General features: G+C 39.9%; 1 protein-coding gene across 12 annotated transcripts in view; it reads left to right on the forward strand.

The window, feature by feature from the left end:
- Nucleotides 1-19912, forward strand: part of PTK2 (protein tyrosine kinase 2) — a 253954-nt gene that overhangs the window by 188165 nt on the left and 45877 nt on the right. For 7 of the 12 annotated variants that reach the window (XM_066623720.1, XM_066623724.1, XM_066623725.1 and 4 more), the window contains 8 exons: nucleotides 420-476; nucleotides 2289-2309; nucleotides 3323-3420; nucleotides 5370-5454; nucleotides 13735-13835; nucleotides 15007-15122; nucleotides 16213-16313; nucleotides 18018-18107. In XM_066623720.1, coding sequence (XP_066479817.1) covers nucleotides 420-476; nucleotides 2289-2309; nucleotides 3323-3420; nucleotides 5370-5454; nucleotides 13735-13835; nucleotides 15007-15122; nucleotides 16213-16313; nucleotides 18018-18107 — 669 coding nt within the window. The remainder of the gene's footprint in view (nucleotides 1-419; nucleotides 477-2288; nucleotides 2310-3322; nucleotides 3421-5369; nucleotides 5455-13734; nucleotides 13836-15006; nucleotides 15123-16212; nucleotides 16314-18017; nucleotides 18108-19912) is intronic. The other 5 variants (XM_066623723.1, XM_066623726.1, XM_066623728.1 and 2 more) reach the window with 1 other exon arrangement.

Consider the following 19912-nt stretch of genomic DNA (forward strand, 5'->3'; position numbering starts at 1 on the left):
TCCTTTTTTCTGCTTCTTAAAAAAGAGACCCCTTTGATAGCACTACTTTCCTGTTCATTGGTTTTTAGTAGGTTTCGTGACTGGAAATTTCTATTGATGATACGGACAGGAGTTATTCATGTTTTGACTAATAGATCAAAATAAGGGGAACTGTCTACTGTTTGATAAAAGATGCATTCAGTTCATCTCTGTAATCTCTGAAAAAACAAGTCTGTGTAGTGTAGTGTAGTAGGCAATGAGGTCATCGTCTCTTCCATGAATAACTCGTGCATGGTGAGACTTTAGTTATGGCCAAAGCAGATTTGTGTTGAGGTGGAAGGGTTAAGGCTTTTTGTTTCAGGGGAGAAAGTGTGTGTGTGGGGAGGTGTTCCTCAAATGGCAATTTGTTACTTTCTAACTCTCTAATTTCTTCCTTTCAGAAACAGATGACTATGCAGAGATTATAGATGAAGAAGATACGTATACCATGCCCTCAAGTAAGTAGTTAACTGTGAAGTTTTTCCTTTTTCTGAATTTATAAGCTAAAGTTTTTTTTTTTTCTTTTCAAAAGCCCTATAAGGAATGTTTGCAATTATGCCAGTTTGGGCTTGTTGGCTTCAGTGGAGCTGATTGTAAATGGTTTCATATGATGGATCATTTGTTTATTACATTTGAGAATAACATGCATTTAACACAAGCAACCAAAGGCAACCAAAATTCTGAGGTTAATTACCTGCGTAGTTAAAATTGGTAAAAATTATATCTGGTTAGAAGAAATGTTGTGGGCCCTAAGTAATTTGGAATTTTATTGGAATTAGTCAAAAATTTGATTCTATCATCTTTAGTCTAAAGCAGAGGTTTTCAGACTGGGGCGTTGTGACACCCCAGCCTCAGGGCCCTGGCCTCTCTCCCCAGGATCGCGACGCTCAGGGGGCTGGAGGGGCTTGGCTGTACTCACCACAGCCTCCTGCAGCCTCGCAGAGGTGTGGAGAGCCCTGTGTGAGCCTCTGCAGGACTTGCCAGGTCAGCAGAAGTGAAAGTGGAGCGATTGTGCTCCACTTCCACAAAACTGGCTTCCACAAAAAGAGGCTTGCGCAGGGCTCCCTACACCCAGGGAAGGCTGCTGCAGGGACTGGTGAGTGCAGTCCCTGCAGCCCCCCTAAGTGGCACGATCCTGGGGATCATGTCGCTGCCTTCCCCTCACCCCCCTGTCTTCCCCCCCCCCGCCCTGCAAGGACTTTCTGCGGGTTTCAAACTCCTGGAGAATTTGAAAACTGCAGGTCTGAAGTGTCATTAACTACTAGGCAATCAGATTGCATTACATTTTGTAGTTCTAAATTAAGCTGACTATTATAGCACTGGTTTGACTTCTGGACTGGCATTGACACACCAGGGCCACACACTCTTTTGCCTCTTCCCCCCTTTCTTTTCCTATGGGGCGGAGGAGAGACTAAACATGCAGCAGACCCTGAAAAACAAGAGTTGTTTGAAAAAGTCAGTTTTAAATTAGCCATATGCCGTTTTGTCTTGCATAATACAGGCACATTATCACTAGTTTACCAAACTGTGAAGGATATTCACCAAGTTTATTTTAGCCTGATTGTGAAACAGGGTTGCCACATATCCAAGATTGACTTAGAGTCTTCAGGAATCTGTATCGATATCCAGGTGACTCTGGAATACTATCCTGAAGATTTGAACAGGCCTTCCTTGGCTTAATAACATTATGCCATATTGAGGGAAACATCTTCAGAAATCAGTCAGCGCTGACAACTCTAATGTGAAATTACAAAAAGTTCCAAAGAGCTACTTGAGGTGAGCCTGTTCACACCTAGTGATTTTTTTTACTTTTAAGGAGCTGCAGGTGCACACTTCCACATCACACACTTTGTTTTTGAGATCCTCATCCATGCAACTTAGCTTTTACGAGAATCATTTCTAAAGTCCCTTTAGAGGCATGGTTTTCATTGAATGTTGTTTAGATCCTGGTCACAGATAAAGAGAGGGCAATTGTTTATAGGGGTAGCCTTTGGTATATGCATAATGTATAACTAGCAGGTCTATCCTAAAGCATGTTGTGTTAAGCAAATAAGGACTTTGCTTGGAAATGATGACGCCAGTGGGTGTTTTGCCTATGCAAATGTGTTGTGAAGCTGGTGGTAGGAGTACAACTTTATACTATGAGAAAGCTTCAAATGTTCACTGTCTGTGGGCCTTTTTAATACCAGAAATATTTTTCCAAATGTATTACAAATTTTAAGGAGCTATTTCTAAGCAAGTGTTTGATTTTTCTTTTAATTGCACTGCAGAAAGCTATGGAATAGATGAAGGTAACAGGAGATCCTTTAATAATCTCTGTGCTTGCAACTTTGGAATGATGTGTTGTTTCTTTACCAAAAACCACTGTTGACTCTCTATTAATGTTATTTGGCTTAATTGTGTCCAGTTAAGCCAATTGATAGCTTTGGGATTTTAAAGAGGAAAATTCACAATTTAAATGAAAATGTTATAGGGCACACTAAGCTATTTCTGTAGAGTCAGCCATTCTCTCTTCTTTGAAATAATGTCAATGCCATGTTCTGGCATGACACTTAACCTAGTTGTGGGTAGGTTTTTGAGACTCATACCAGTGGAAGGAAGAAGTACAGCTTATTTCCCAGTAAATTTGTCTTCTCTGTGAGTGATAGAAACAAAAGCAGTAAAATAAACCATTCAGGTGGAAATGAGTGAATGGGCACATTATAAAACGCTGCTTTTCTTAGGAATTTGCGCTCCGCTAAAACAGTGCACAATCTTATTATGTCAGTTGTGTCTAATATCAACTGAAAATATTACTTGATTGTTGGTTTTCATTTTATGAACATCTGGTTCTTTTTCCCTGCCTTCCATGTGCCTCTTTAAAAATACTCTTGGCTGAACCCTCTCCCCCCCCCCCCCAATTAAAATACCATATAGTGGAGAACTCTTAAGCATACAGTTTGCAGAGGCTAACACATTATCTGGGCTATTTGCATTTCTTTTCATATGGTCTTGTAGATCATAATCAGTTATGACATTTTACTTATATTTATTGCATTAATATAACTAAACACATTGGAACTAATTCAGTATACCTGGATTTCACAGCATCTTTTTTCAGGAGTTTTATTCAAACAGTTGTTTAAGAGGATTCCACTGTGCAGTTGGTATTTGTATAAACTGCGCGGAGCAAATTCTAACCTGTTTTTCATATGCCAGATATTTTGTGGGAGTTACTCTTGAACATTTTTTGCATCTTGCAGATTATTTCAATAAAAGGCTTGTCATTAGCAGATGGAGATTAAATTGATTTGTATTCCAACAGCCAGGGATTATGAGATTCAGAGAGAGCGGATTGAACTGGGACGCTGCATTGGTGAAGGGCAGTTTGGGGATGTTCATCAAGGAGTTTATGTGACCCCGGTAGGTATTCTTAATGTTGTCATGCTTTTTCATACAGTTCCTTGTTCAGAGATTAAGACATAAGCCCTAAACAAAAATGGTGTGTACCTCCCCACCATTGTAATTCCATGTTCTCCTGAACATAAGGTGAAATTTATTTCCAGCCAACGAGTGATATGACACAGATGGGTTATCAGCAAATTCTTTAATGTCATTCAGAAAATATAAATAAATTAGAGCAAATTCACTTGTACACATATATATTCCTATATTTTAGCAAGTTAACTTGCATTGTGCTCCCTTTATAGGAAAATAAAAATCATGTTTATGGAAATAACTTCTAGCCTTCAACACCACATGAAGAAACCAAGCACATATGTGTATCTGCTTGCTTAACTTAACCAAAGACGAGACATCATTTATTACATGATTTCCGGTTTCTCCATGAAACCAGAAGCTACGTTTTAGTGCCTTATAAGGTATTTAAAAGGTCACTTCCAGTTTTTCTGTGAAAATGGGAATTCATGTTTTTTGAGTTCTAAAGCTCAGTCTGAGCCTGGCAAAGGCCAGGGACGGACATCCCTTCTAGAGGTAAGGGTAGCCAGAGTTCCCTTTGCCTCTGGAGGGGGTGGTGGCCCCTAGACTGTGGGGGTGGGCATTCGCCCATATCTGTGGGGAGTCCCAGAAAGGAACCCCCATGGATAAGGGGGTATGCCTATAGTTCTGCCTCCCCTCCGCCCATGTATCCCAAGACTAATGGACCAGATTAACATCACAGGTCAGGCAGAAAATCAGTCAGGTGTAAAAATTGCCTTTTTTGTTAGCATGGGGCATGTCTCCAAAATGTTTTGTCATGGAACACCATTGTGTTCTGTTACAGTTCTCTTTGATTTTAAATAGAGATTAAATAGAAGATAAGGGATTTGTTCTTCTGGCTTCCTTTAAATGACAGTGTTGCATGTAAGCAATGTATTATTTGTCTAACTATGCATTCTCCTTAGAATTGTAGTTGTACAGTATTATCCCTGGGGAATGGGAAAAAGAAAATTGAGAAATAGGTTCAGCATGGCCCATAACATAGATATTGAATTTGTCTTTAAAAGTCTAAGTATTCTCTTCTCTTCATCTTGACCTATTTTGATTGTGCTTCTGTACAAATATAGAAATAAAATTGGGGCAGATTGTAAAAATGGGTTGTCTCACAGTCTAGTGCAGGAGCAGAAGCATACAGTTCAATCTGTTGCTGCTTTGAATTGTGGATCTTTTTAAATTTTTTTTTTAATTTTATAAAACAAATTTTTAATTTGTTTTATATGTTGTTAGCCGCCCTGGGTCCCTTTTTGGGAGAAGGGCGGGATAAAAATAAAGTTTTATTATTATTATTATTATTATTATTATTATTATTATTATTATTATTATTATTATCTAACGGATTTTCAGCACTGTGATTTACCAATATTTATTTACAAATCCTGCTTTTAAAAGTATTTTATCCATCATTCTTAAAAGAGAAACATTTTATCTTAGGTTTAAAACATTTCAAGTTGCTTCATAGGCATGTTTGGGGCTAAAAGAGGAAAGGACCTCTTTTCCAGAATGTTCTGTTTCTGTTTTTTTTCCCAGATCTTCATCTGTCTACTTGGTGTGCTCTCACATTTGAAAATGTATGCAAGTAGCAGGGCATGGGGAGATTGAGACACAGGGATCCTGTTTACAGCAGCATCCTTGTGTTTTTTAAAATGTGTAGTTATATACAGTGTGGGAAGCTGCTTGCCAATGTTTTCTTGCAAATTATATTTAAATAAGCCATTTAAGATGGTTTAGTTGTAACTCTTGTTAACAATGTTACTAATTAATATGAATTAATTTATAATTTTTTAACATGTTTGTAAAATGTGTCTGTTGTAGTTCCTAAGAGCTGCACAAGGGTCAGTCTTCATTTCCATAGTATGGGGTTTTCTGTCTTACAGGAAAATCCAGAAATGGCAGTTGCAATCAAAACGTGCAAAAACTGCACCTCAGACAGTGTGAGAGAGAAATTCTTACAAGAAGCCTGTAAGTCATAAAATGTCTTCCTCTTGATTGTTTCAATAAGCTTGGGATGGGCAACTTTAACAGCCTGAGGAGCACAAAATTAGAATACTGAGATTCTGTTAGTCATTTATAGAGGTTTTTTCGCTTCTGGTTGTTGTACAAGTAGTGCTGAAAGCATAGCAGGTATAAATACTGAATTCTAAAAGACATGTGGGCATGAGAAAAAAGTGCATAATTTTGAATCTCATGATCTGTCCTACCTTTACTTTATATTTAATCTCTTCATCACGTAGTGCTTTATTTGAATTGTGGTTTTTATGTTTTGAGTAATTCTAAAATTTGTCATTCTCCATGCTTCATACAAATAGTCTCACTAAAGCAGGGGTGACCAAACCACAGCTCATGAGCCACATGTGGCTCTCTAACATATAAAGTACAGCTCTCAGAAATATGTTGGTTGAGCTCCTTTTTGTATCACAATTATTATAAAAGGTAAATAAGAAATGTTAAAGCTTTATAAAAAAATTACTGAGAATCTACTGGGTTAAAACATAATGTTAATGTTCATGGTGAATAAATATATTTAAGAGTTTAAATGGTGTTTAAATATTGCGGCTCTCAAACATCTCTTGTGGCTGTAGAAACATCTGATGTTTATTTTATGCGGCTCTTACATTAAGCAAGTTTGGTCACCCCTGCACTAGAGCATCATTGTTATAGCACTTGTAAAGTACTTTTCCTTTATCCTCACAACATCTCTGTAAGTTGTTCACATTTTACTGATGAAGGCTGTGAGTCTGTGGCAGAGATGATCTGTGTACAGGGGAAGTCCTGATCATAGCCCAGTGCCCTAGTCACTTTGTTGCACCAGTCTTGTCAGAATAGCATCATAAAGACCTTTAAAAATTCTAGTGGCTGCTACTGGTAGGAAGCTGCCTTACTGAGTCAGACATTTGGTCAATCTAACAGTGTTGGTGCTGAGTGGCAGTGTCTCTGCAGGGTTTCAGGTAGTAATTTTTCTCTACCGTACTTGGAGATGCTGGAGTATAAACCAGGCATCTCTTTCACGAAGTGCAGATGCTCCACCACTGAGCTCTGGCCCCTCCCCTCAGATGTGAATAGAAACATTAAACAGAACTCTAATGCACTGTTGCATCAGAATGCTGTAATTCTCCTGGTTAAAAAAAGAGAGTGTATTGTAGGCATCTTGCCATAAAGCTCAGCTCTGCCAGGCAGAGAGTCCCCATGTCAGTGCCACCCAGAATGACCATGGCAGATGGTGCAGAGAAAGACCATGCAATAGAGTTGATCCATGTGATAATCTTCTTTAGCTATGTTACATTTACTACATAGATCCCAACCACGTGACCGTTCTTTTAGGCAGCTTAGATGTGGATAGTATATGAGGCAGTTCTGAGTATGCTAATGATCCCAAGCTTGGGGAGGGGATGAAGGAGAAAAAATTAAGAGAAATATGGTGCTATTTTGAAGCTGAAAATGGTTTCCAGTTCAAGGGGGAAAATAATATTATCAGTATATAGTGCTTACAAATGGGAGAGTCATGCCAGCCCTAACTTCAATTCTTTTGAATTTCAGTGAGAAAAATAAATTTCTCTTAATTCCCAAGAAACATTTTATGTTCTGGAATAAAAGATATAGCAATTAAATGTAAGGTATAGCAATTAACATTCCAGATATTCCAACCAGAAGAAATAAGTGAGTTTTACTTTTAGAAATGGTAATTTTATTGCAGCATTTCAATTTTAAGTGATTTTTTTACTTGTCAAATTGTTACACGTCTGCCTTAATCTAAGTGCATCTCAGGCATAAGTACTGCAATAGTGAAGCTGAAACATCAAGCTGATGAGTTAACTACTTTTGAGATGGGGAATTCTCCTGAACTGGTTAACTGCCATGTAGATACCCTGCACTGTATCAAAAATGAATGAATCCTGGCAGTTTTCAAAGTTATGTAACTTTTCTCCAGTAGTAAATGGAACAGCCCAATCCCGTGCACAGCAATGCAGCAGCGTCAGTGCAGGCAACCCTGCATCTTATGAGGAACTTTCAGTTGCTGGAGGACTCTGCGGGGTAAGGGGACATTTGTCCCCCAGCCCCAAGGTAAATCCTAGTAGCTGCAATGGAGCTACTTGGGCCTGCCTCAGCAAAATCGCTGGCACAAGTCCACGTTGCGTTATGTCAACAGATCAGGCCCAGGAAGGATGTAGGATAGGGCATATGCCAGTGCTGTCAATCTTGACCCCTCCCAGGCCATATAATTCACTCACCCTCCCTTGTCTCTGTCTTCTCCCCAGCCGTTCCCCCCTTCCTTGCCCTTTGCATTCTCTCTTGCCTCCCCACATTTATGGCGTTGGTAATCTCTTGAGATGTATCTCTTGACCCTTTTAGATGGAACTATTACGGTTTCTCTGTTTAAGCCATTTCTGTCCAATGTTACATATATGCAACAGGGACCAAATGTGTACACCTATGGGCCAGGCAAAAATGGGTTAAGTAGACTTTGAACCTCCAAATGCAATAGACTTTAATTCATTTGTATTATTCTCCATGCTGTTGGAGAATGTTTTTTCCTCTTTTTTTTCCCTTGGAAATTTTTTTCCCTTGGATAATTGAATCTATTTTCTGTTTCTCTCATATTGATGAGAATTTGTTGAGTTGAAAAGCAGATTATACACTCTGGAATAAATATGCACAGCATCAGAACAAGTCACTAACAAAAGTGAATAGATAAAAGAAAAAGACTACAATAATCTGTATTATAGCACTTCTGAATGTGAACAAACTTCCCCATGTTTCCCACTTGTAAACTTGTTTGTATTCATCTTGCAGCATGTTACAGTGTGTTTGCACCAGGCTCACCCATTTGATTAGTGATGAAGTGTTTGATACTTTTGTGATGATTGTTTTGGTTGTGGAAACACTGCAGTGTTTTGATAAGAATAACCCTTGACAAGAATTTGGTCTCCTCTAAAGCATTCTCTAACTACTCTTCAAATTGTAGAACTATAGAAGGATTTGACTCATAAATCCAGAGTTGCAATAAATGGTTTAAATTGAGGAATAATGCACGTCATTTTAGCAACTACAAGAAAGCACGAGCAGCCAAGATAAAACTGTTACTTTAATATATGTTTTAGGAATGCTTCCCTGCATGTGCTGAGAGATAAAAGGCTGATGTTCCTGGCTCAGCTTAGAGAATATCTTTTTCACAGCATGAGTAAATAGATGTGCACCTTATTACATTCAAGGTTGCAAGCTGTTGCACTGCTGAGACAGATAATAGGGTAATTATGCTCATAACAAATGAGATCTGGATAGAGATCAAATGACAATCAGCCTGAAGTAAACACAGGTCATGGTTCAGGATGTGGACTCACCTCCCTGCATTGCAATCTCTGTGCATGAGCTGGAGGTTGGAGGTGACTTTGTGTACCTTCGCTCAACTATCTCCGACACTCTTTCTCTGGATACCGAGCTAAACAAATGCATCGGTAAAGCAGCTACCACATTTTCCAGACTCACAAAGAGTCTGGTCCAACAGGAAGCTGACAGACTATACCAAGATTCAGGTCTACAGAGCTTACGTCTTGAGTACACTTTTGTACGGCAGCGAGTCTTGGACTCTTTTTACAGTAGAAGAACCTGAACGCTTTCCAAATGCGCTGCCTCTGACGCATCCTCGGTATTACCTGGCAGGACAAAGTTCCGAACAACACGGTCCTGGAACGAGCTGGAATCCCCAGCATGTATACAGTGCTGAAACAGAGACGCCTGCGTTGGCTTTGTCATGTCATGAGAATGGGCGATGGTCGGATCCCAAAGTATCTCCTCTATGGAGAACTCGTGCAGGGAAAGCGCCCTATGGGTAGACCACAGCTGTGATACAAGGATATCTCCAAGAGGGATCTGAAAGCCTTAGGAATGAACCTCAACAGATGGGAAACCTTGACCTCTGAGTGTTCTGCTTGGAGGCAGGCTATGCAGCATGGCCTTTCCCAGTTTGAAGAGACACTTTGCCAACAGACTGAGGCAAAGAGGCAAAGAAGGAAGGCCCATAGCTAGGGAGGCAGACTAGGGACACGCTATACTTGCTCCCAGTGTGGAAGGGATTATCACTCCCGAATGGGCCTTTTCAGCCACACTAGACGCTGTTCCAGAACCACCATTCAGAGCGCGATACCATAGTCTTCCGAGACTGAAGGTTGCCAACAACAAATGAGATCTGATACAAACTGAAGCACTAAATGAGATTTTCTTGTGGATGCCTTATGCATGTCAGTGCTGTCTCCTTTCACAGTCACAGCAGCATGCATCTCTCTGGCTCATGAGCTATTTTTCTTGTTTCTATTTTAAGAAACACTTGGCTGAATTATTCATAAACATTTTAAGTACATAGTGAGAGTTTTTTTTTAATGGACTGCATTACCCTTTGCACAGAGGTTTTTTCCTGTTTTGCAACTTGTAGGCAACCTGACATGTTGTACTTGGTTGAGTCTAGTTTGAACCATAATCCATTACTGTATGACTACTCAGGGTATGTCTACTCAAATGTAAGTCCAGTTTATTTCAGTAGAACTTACTTCCAGGTAAGTTGGATTGCAGCCTTAACGCTTAGACCTGGACCCCATATAACGTGAGGTGCTGTAGATGTGAGCCAGGCAGGATTGAATCTTTGACACAGATTGACATAGATTTGACACAGTCACACAGATGCAACATATTTGAGCTCTTTAGAATGTTTAAGAAATCAGGGACATTTCTTGGGCTTGTGCTTGCTCCTTCATTTCTCTCCTCCCTTACTAACCTTGGTACTGTAGAGGTACCGTGAACCTCTACAGATAATGTTCATGGTGTTTGTCAAATAATTTTTTTATTGGAAAAGATTAGCATAATGACAGAAATTAAATGTTTACAAGAAAGTAAAACTACAGAACAGTAACTTGAAACAGTTCATGAGGGAGAACAGTTCATGAGGGAGAACATTAAAGATTGGAGTATTTTTGATGGGCTTTGAAATGTTAATAATGATGTTCCCTTCTCCAAAAGGACTGATCTCTCATATACAGTCAGATCACTTTTAACACAGGCTATCCTTGCATAAGTTCAAGCATAATCACTTGGGTGGCATCAATAACAACAACAAAAAGAGGGAGAAACCAAAGTTTAAACAGTGACCCTCACATAAGTTGCAACGTGACTATATAATGAATTTTATACCTAAAACTTATATCCTTAATGTTAGAAAGGCTGGTCTATGTGGTGGGAAAGGAAAGAAGTTTCTAAATTGTGGATATAATTATAATACATATTATAAAGAAATATCAAAGAATATTAGCTACCTTAGATTCGATTATTACCTTGACTTTGTGTACCTTGGCTCAACGATCTCCGACACTCTTTCTCTCGATACCGAGCTAAACAAATGCATCGGTAAAGCAGCTACCACGTTTTCCAGACTCACAAAGAGAGTCTGGTCCAACAAGAAGCTGACAGAACATACCAAGATCCAGATCTACAGAGCTTGCGTCCTGAGTACACTTCTGTACTGCAGCGAGTCATGGACTCTTCACTCACAACAGGAGAGGAAACTGAACGCTTTCCACATGCGCTGCCTCCGGCGCATTCTCGGCATCACCTGGCAGGACAAAGTTCCAAACAACACAGTCCTGGAACGTGCTGGAATCCCTAGCATGTCTGCACTACTGAAACAGAGACGCCTGCGTTGGCTCGGTCATGTCGTGAGAATGGATGATGGCTGGATCCCAAAGGATCTCCTCTATGGAGAACTCATGCAAGGAAAGCGCCCTACAGGTAGACCACAGCTGCGATACAAGGACATGTGCAAGAGGGATCTGAAGGCCTTAGGAGTGGACCTCAAAAAGTGGGAAACCCTGGCCTCTGAGCGGCCCGCTTGGAGGCAGGCTGTGCAACATGGCCTTTCCCAGTTTGAAGAGACACTTGGCCAACAGTCTGAGGCTAAGAGGCAAAGAAGGAAGGCCCATAGCCAGGGAGACAGGCTTGCTATGCAGTTGCTCCCAGTGTGGAAGGGATTGTCACTCCCGAATCGGCCTTTTCAGCCACACTAGACGCTTTTCCGGAACCACCTTTCAGAGCGCGATACCATAGTCTTTCGAGACTGAAGGTTGCCAACTAAGATCCTAACTATCCCTATCTGTTAGTTAGATCCTGTTAGATCTAACTAGATCTGTTAGATCCTAACTATCCCTATCAAGGGCTTCTATTCATGTACTCTGCAAAGATTTGATCGTTTTTACCCTGCCCCAGCTGGGAACGCGTGGGGTCCCTTTATTGCTGTATGCTGATGCAATTATTCTATCTCAGTCACGCCTAGGTCTGAAGCATTTGGTCGCCAAATGCATAGAATATCTCTCCCTGAATAAGCTCTCTCTCAATTTCAATAAATCCAAAATTATGATTTTTAGTAACACCTGGAGGCAATATTCATGGTCCTTCAAGGAAAAGCAAATTGAGCAAGTGAAGCAATGAAAGTACCTATGCATTTACTTCTTGTACAACCTTGCCTGAATCAGACACTGTAAAACAATCAGCAATCTCGAAGGTGTGATGACACAGAATATTGTACACTACCATTTTACCAGAGGGGGTGCCATTGTTCCTGCATCCCTGAAAGTGAAAGTATTCAATGCTAAAGTTGCTCCCCTGATCTTGTATGGCAACCCAATTTGGATTAAGGCATTGAACCATTCTTTGGAACAAATCCAGGCTGCTTTATTAAGGAAAATCTTGGGATTGCCAAAATGTGTTACATATGTTTTCCTATGCCTATAGACAGGGCAGCTATTAATTGAGACAAGGTCCTGGTTAAGAGCCTGAACATTCTGGCTCAGAGTATATTACAGCTTAAATCAGAACAGTCTCCTATACAGACTCCTAAAAGACTTGCTAGCCCTAGTAGGCTCTAAGGCAGTCTTTCACAAAATCAGATAAATTAGTATTAGCTTGGAGGTGTTGGGTTTGTTGCCCACTACAGCAGCTTTCCAACTAAACAAAAAGAGATTTCTTGACATTCAAGCATAGAATTTATATAGTGCTGTGAGCAAATTACACTCCCCGTTGAGCCATCAGATCTTTACCACAGCTGGTCACATACAACAGTACCTCACTCTGTTAAAGTGCCCTTATGAGTGCAGGGCCTTCTTGGCCAGGTGCATTGTATTTTCCTCAGCTATGCTGTATGGAAGATTCAGTAAGACCCCATATAATGTAAGGTGCTGTAGATGTGAGCCGGGAAGGACTGAATCTTTCATCCACATAATTTTGCATTGTATACTCTATCTAATGGCCCACGAGAAATATTTAGCTTCTTATTTGAACAAATGGGCAGATTGTTCGGACGAGACTCAATTGAAACACCTATTGTCTTCTGAGGACCTTTGTATAATTGAGACAAAGGGTACTTTTCTAAAACATCTCTGGAAACACCACAGCTCAGTTAATAGCATTAGAGAAATGGGTGGTACATCAGGGAATTATTCTTTAGGTTTGTTCGTATATGTATATATTATGCCAATAAAGGTTCTGATTACTGATAGTTTTTTGTTCTAGTAGCAACAGGACTCAGGATCACTCTCTTTTGCAACATTCAACTGACATATTCTTTAATTTTTTTAAAGAATCTTTAATCTTTAATTTTTAATTTAATCTTTAATTTAATTTTTTTAATCTTTAATTTTTGTACAGTAGATGTTGAAATGAAATGTAAAATTTGAAGTATTTGACTTAAAGCTGATCATGATCAGTAATGACAAGGAAAGAGAGGAAGGAATTCCTGGAGGACCAAGCAATGTTTATGATGCCTTCACCATTGGGAAAGTTTCATCTTTGCTATATATTACTGCCTGGCAGAGGATGCTACCATGTAGTGGTTGTTCCATATGGCAGCCAGACTCTCACTTTGCTAAACAGATTATTTATTAACAGTATTTATTAACAGTATTTATATATACTGTTAATAATAATCTGTTTAGCAAAGTGAGATCAGGAACTACTGGTCAAATAGTGAGCTGGAATGTGCAGAATGACTTGCTACTTGGAAGAATCTCTATGTGGTAGCTACAAGGGCTCTTTGCATGGAAGCTCTATTCTATGAAGTTGCTTATTGTCTGCTCTCAGTACTTCATCCAGAGTTTGTAGCTCAACTCCTTCCTGCTCGGTGAGGCCATTCAGCCACCAGCCCCTCATAGTCCAGGTCACACTGTGTTTCTGTTTAACGAAAAAAGCTTACTTTCTCCATTCTAGTAACAATGCGCCAGTTTGATCATCCCCACATTGTCAAGTTGATTGGCGTTATCACCGAAAACCCTGTGTGGATCATTATGGAGCTCTGTACGCTAGGAGAGGTAGGAAGAATTCATAAGCTCTTGTCTGTCTGAGCCTTACAGCTGTTTTATTTAGATGGTTTCAAAGAGACTTGGAAGGACTGAGCTTGTTTTTCTAGCCATGTACGCTGCTTGAGTATTGCACTCCAAGGCAGAGTCATCAGAACGCTGCAGCTGCATATGCACAAATTCAAATTCAGCACTGGAATAACTCCACTGGATATAAGATATTGTCCCAGTGCTGTCTTGAGTCATAGCTCTTAAAGGGGCACTTGAAAAAAGAGCTGAAACTGATGGTAAATGTAAAGTTGTTGTTGTACCAAATGTGTGTATCAGTTGCAGAGCCATATTGCTCTTCTGAGGGATCCATTCCTAACAGGCTTACTTAAACCAGGTTATAAAATAGAATGGAGAATTGGACTAGGGTCAGTGTTACATAGAACGGATTATTCATGTCAGTGTCCTCCTGCTGCTTCGCTGCTACAGATTGAAATGAAAGACTATGATTATCCCCTTAATGCTATCCCTAACAGCTCTCTGGAAAAGGACATTTTTTCCCCTCAAAATGTATCAACTTTTATAGCTGGTTTTAAAAAAGAAAATTACTAAAGTGATTACAGTGTGCCCAAATGCCTTCTAGCTGACAAGTAGAAAGGGTAGGGGTGAGTCATTTGTAGTGCTTCAGCTGGATACTGCTACAGTTTTGCTGGTCTCTTATGCAACTTCCTGAGGCAAAGAATTGCAGTTATTTGCAGAATTGGGTACCCAGGGTGCTGCTTCTTCCAGTGGCCACCTTGGTGTATTTTTTATTTTATTTATTTATTCGATTTATATTTCGCCTTTCTCCCCAAAGGGCACCCAAGGCGGCTTTATTGTATGTGTCTCTATTGCTTGATGCGATGTGGGGAAGGGGTCTCAGTGCTATAAAGAGGCAAGCAAAGGTATCTGGGTACCATTAAGTATCACAGGAGCAAGTAGTGTGTCCTGTGAGCTCAGGATAAGGCATGATGGAGATGATATTGCAGCACTGAGGGTTGGAGAGAGAATATGGGAATACGTTGAGTGAAAGAAGCTCAGGCAAAATTTGTTTGAAGGTTCCCCACCTATAAGCATCCTGATCTTGAATGTTCTCTATCATTAGGTGTATATTTGCTTGATCTGACTTTCTTTCCCTCTCTTTTTGTCCATGAAGCTGAGGTCATTTTTGCAAGTAAGAAAATACAGCTTGGATCTAGCATCTTTGATACTATATGCTAATCAACTTAGCACAGCACTTGCATATTTAGAGAGCAAACGATTTGTACATAGGTAAGACAATATCAACTTGAAACCTTTTATTAGATTCAGAAAGGTGTATGGATGATTGTCTGGTTTGACAGCCATGTTGAACATTTGGATTTACTAGGTAGGGAACATGTTTGGTTATCGGGAACTGTTTTCATTACTTACCTAACTTATTTTGACACAATTTACTGGAATAATAACTATGTGCCACATTCAGATTAGTACCTGGAAATTTCAAAAGTCACTTTCCTATGCATTTGATTTATAACTCCCTTTCAGAGGATTATTTATTTGTTGAGAATCCAGCTACACATGAGAGTTCTGGCGTAGGGTGACACCTGCTGGATTTTTTCTTTTAATGCTTTTAAATATTTGCCCAAAATGAGTCAGATAATTCCTCTTGTGACTGAATGATGTGAATTAAAAACCATCTGTTAATCTTCAAAACATGAGGGTGAATTTCTTAAGTGAATAGCAAAAAAATGCATGTCAAAGCAAGTATAAGAGGTTCCATTTCAAATAGAAAAGTGATCTTTTCACTTTATGGGGCAGGGGAAGTTGCATTAAATGTGCAGTAAATAACTTAGTAAATAACTAACAATTGTGTTTTAAAGATACAAGACAACACAGTGGTAACACACTTTAAATACATTGTAAAGTGAAATGGGTTCACTTTATATTTAAATCACTCCACAGTGGGCTCTCTTTAGTAAATGGAGAAATTTTTTTGCCAACATGATATAATGTCATTAAGACAAACAGCCTCTGTTAAAAAATCTCCAAGATTTTTTTCCTGTCACTTTGAGATCAGCATGGATTCCAAACCATTCCAAGCCAATCTTCCAGAGTTGCAAGCCCTAAATAGAATATGAATATATATCATAAGAATATCAGTTCACACCGAATCAGGCCTTTGCTATAACCCTTCCTTTTTGTTTGGCACGACAAAGGGCTAGGGTCGAATATTCCAGTTGACAAAGCACCATTGTCAGCTCTAGGCCACTACACAAAGGAGCTTTGCACCTCACTCTTGGTTGTAAGTTTCAGTTTGTTTTGTGACAGGCGTTGACAGTCTGAATCTAAAAAACAGAATAACTACTATTTCCTTTGGCAGGGATATTGCTGCTAGAAATGTACTGGTGTCCTCTACAGACTGTGTGAAATTAGGAGACTTTGGTTTGTCCCGGTATATGGAAGATAGTACATATTATAAAGGTAAGGAGGTGGATTGTTCAAGAGTGTTTCTGCAGGTCAGAAATGGGGCACCTTTTATGCTGTGTATTTGAAGTTAAAAAGAACAAAGCAGTTGTACTATATTAACTGATTGAGGAAAAATATCATTGAAAGTCAGGAAAGCATACCATATTCTTTAAAATAAATTGCTTTGCTGGTGGTTTTTCTTTTCTTTTTGACAAACATTCATCTCCAATAGCTGTTAGTCATTATAGACGAATGAAACCTCCTTGTTTGCTGACAGTATACTTATGGATACCATATTGTGGGGACAAAACAGAGAAGACTGTTGCTTCATGCCCTGCTTGTACGGTCCTCAGAAGGTTTCAGCCAGTCATCGTTTAGAAAAGAATGCTTGCCTAGAAGTGGTCTGGTGTGGCGGGGCTGCTGTTGTATTTTTACTTGACTATGTGTACAGAACAAGTTTTTTTTTTTAAAGTTCTTTCCATTCTGTACTATTTCCTAATTCAGTCTGTTTCAGATAGTCTTAGGAACTGCATTGTAATATAGAAACACTGCTTTAATGGATGACAATAGAGGCGCACCTGACACAATTGTTAAAACAAAATGACATAGCCTGTTTCCATTTCACAACAGTAATGGAAAGGGTTTCAGAAACTGGGCCAAATTATGGTGCTTTTTCATTTTGTGGGTTGGCTCATGGCTGGCCCAGCCATGAGGTGAACTGATGCAGCTTGCATCAGGGCAGGTAATGGGAGGAGCAGTGGACTTAACACATTGGTCTGCTCCCTGCTTGCTAAATGGGTTTAAGAATCAAATAATTCAAACAGATGGTTTGAAGTTTAAAGAAAACTCTTACCTTTAAACTTCAAATGCCACATAAGAAAGGAACACTTAGCTTCCCTCTTCCCTTGCTCCGTGCTCATATGGTGTTTTAAAGTTTAAAGGATGCATTTTCATTCAATTTTAACTCTGCCAACTTGGAGTTTAAAATCCGTGCAAAGTTGGAATGCAGTGAGGAGATAGAAGTTTTTGAGGGAGTGTACATGCACACACCATGAGGATGGCAGCAGACCTGGTTTGGGGGGGGGGGGAGTTTGCTGCAGCTCCAGATAACCTGTCCCTGAATACCTGGTACTTTGTAAGCACTAAATAGGCAGAGGGGAGCGATTTGTAGTTGCAGAAGCATTGCCCGCCTTCATCCTCCAGTGCTGTTGGAGGAAGGGGGAGGGGAAGATTGTTGTGCTCCAGATTGGTGTAAGAATAATTAAATTTTATCCAGTGGCATGGAGCTTTGTTAATGTTCATAGTTGCATAAGTATGAGTTTTCAGGGTGACAGATTAATCACCTGGAAGAGAATTTTGGAAATTACTTGGAATCTCCATCACCAGTCTCTTCCTTCTTCAAAAATCCGACTTTTCTTAGCCTCGCTTAGCCGATTTCTCACAATAATTGGATGGAGAGCCAAATGATGTATTTTCTGTGGTACGTATTTAGCAGCAGGAACCCAGGCTCCATGCCTGTGGTGGTGAGAATGAGAAGGATGCAAACTTGGAACAAGCAGGCATGTGTGTGTGTAGCAGAGAGATCAACTGTTAGCAGATTCTGCAGTAAGGTAGAATATGATAGGGGCTTATACCAGAAGCCCATTAAACCTACAGCTAGAGGGGCATTATCAGCAGCTTTGCTGTATGACTGTGGCCTGTCTTTGTTGTACTCTACAGCTTCCAAAGGAAAATTGCCCATCAAATGGATGGCACCAGAGTCCATCAACTTCCGACGTTTTACCTCAGCCAGTGATGTATGGATGTTTGGTAAGTGAATGCAGATTAACACTTCCTCAATAAGAACTACACTTGTAGTTTTTGAATGATTGACAGGATGTTGGAAACTACGATTAAGACCTTATGACCAGACTGGCTAGGAGCAGAAAAGATACCCACCTTTCTAGTACTTCTTCTCAAAAGAACTGACAGCCGAGTTTGAGAAACTGGTTATGACTTAATGGCAGACTCCCACTGTCTTTCAGAAACATGCTGGATATAAGCAGGCCATTTCTGTAGCATGATGTGTGTCTCAAATGTTCTGTTTTTCCCATTGCTCTGTGTGTAAACAAGGGAGATGAGGTATTTTCCATTGTATGAAAACTGACCATAGAGCTGTTAACTAAAGTCAGTTTTCTTTATATGCAAATTTGCTATCTGCAAATTCACTTATCTGTGAGGGGCAGAATTGCTATCTTATCTGTACCTTTTCTCATTATCTGCTAATGTAGAGATCTTCTGGAGGCTGCAGGGATCTTCAGAATGGCCAATCTGACCCCTTTAAAATGGCTGGCGGAAGCTTCCACTAGTCATTTTAAAGAGGTCTGTGCTGGTTGTGGGTGCCATTCTGAAAGTCCCTGCAGCCTGTGGAAGGTGCCTGCAGCATTCAGAGATATTTTGGCACTTCCTGCTGCACTTTGCTGGCTTCCTGAGGGTCTCAGCTGGATTCTTCTTATGGAAGGAAAGGTACCCCTTCCCCCCATGGTACTTAACCCCATTGTACTTGTACTTAACCCCATTGATCAGTGGTTCATTATCTGTGAATTTGCTATCCAGGAGGATTTCTAGGAACCTAACCCTAGCAGATAATGAGACCTGACTGTACTCTTTTCCTCCTTCATGAAGCAAAGCAGCACTACTCAAATGCTTAGGCTGACCCTGAGAAAGGCAGAAATTTGTACCAAGGTGACCACAAGATTCTGAGTGCAGGATACTGTCTCTAAGAAGTGCCTTGCAGTTTCTGTGTTACCAAAGGGATAGCATTTATTGCATTTACACAAATAGGATGTCAGAGGTTCATGTCCACAGTCCAGTGTTAGCTGTGCCTTAAGGCAAGATGTTCCATAGACATTCAGTGGTACTTTGAATAGAGTTCGAGTGAATGCAGGTTTTAATCCTGAAGTGGCTTAATAGCCATGATTAGAATTGCTTTCTTGAAGTAACAGGATCAATACCAGAACTCAGGATCTTTGTGAAAGATATACATGCGTATGTTAAAGAAATATCTTCATAACCTGAATCACCCAGTGAGGGGCATTGGTAGTTTAAACAAAAAAAAAAATCAGGTACTTGAGTCGCTATAACCTAGGCTTCCTCTATGGTATTCAGGGTGATCTGAATGGCTCAATCTTTAATTTTTGCCACGGTCATCTGAGGTTTAAGCTGAATGTTCTTGACCAGGGCCAAGATCATCCTGTAAGCTTTGTAGCTGAACAAATATATGAACCCAAATCCCTTGTTCTAATCCCAGCCAGTCTACACTCCCTTTTCAATATGAAGTTTTAATAATCTAAAATCTGTCACTTGATTTTTGTAGAAGTAAACTAGTCCATGCATCAAACAGCATTGGCTTTGTTGTTCCTTTAAGTTGTTGGTCCACCTTATAGATTACTGTAAACAGGAATTAGACAGAGTGGAGGATGCCTAGTTTTTCAGAAAAAAAAAATATAGATCCAATCTGATGCTACTCTGAATTTGTTCCACTGTGAGATTATTTCCTCCCAAGCATGTTCAGAATGCCTTTCCTGTAGCATGTGGTGACTACACAGCAAAGAATACCATATATTTGTGGGCTG

Source organism: Tiliqua scincoides, chromosome 4, assembly GCF_035046505.1.
Source record: "Tiliqua scincoides isolate rTilSci1 chromosome 4, rTilSci1.hap2, whole genome shotgun sequence".
NCBI classification, from domain to species: Eukaryota; Metazoa; Chordata; class Lepidosauria; order Squamata; family Scincidae; genus Tiliqua; species Tiliqua scincoides.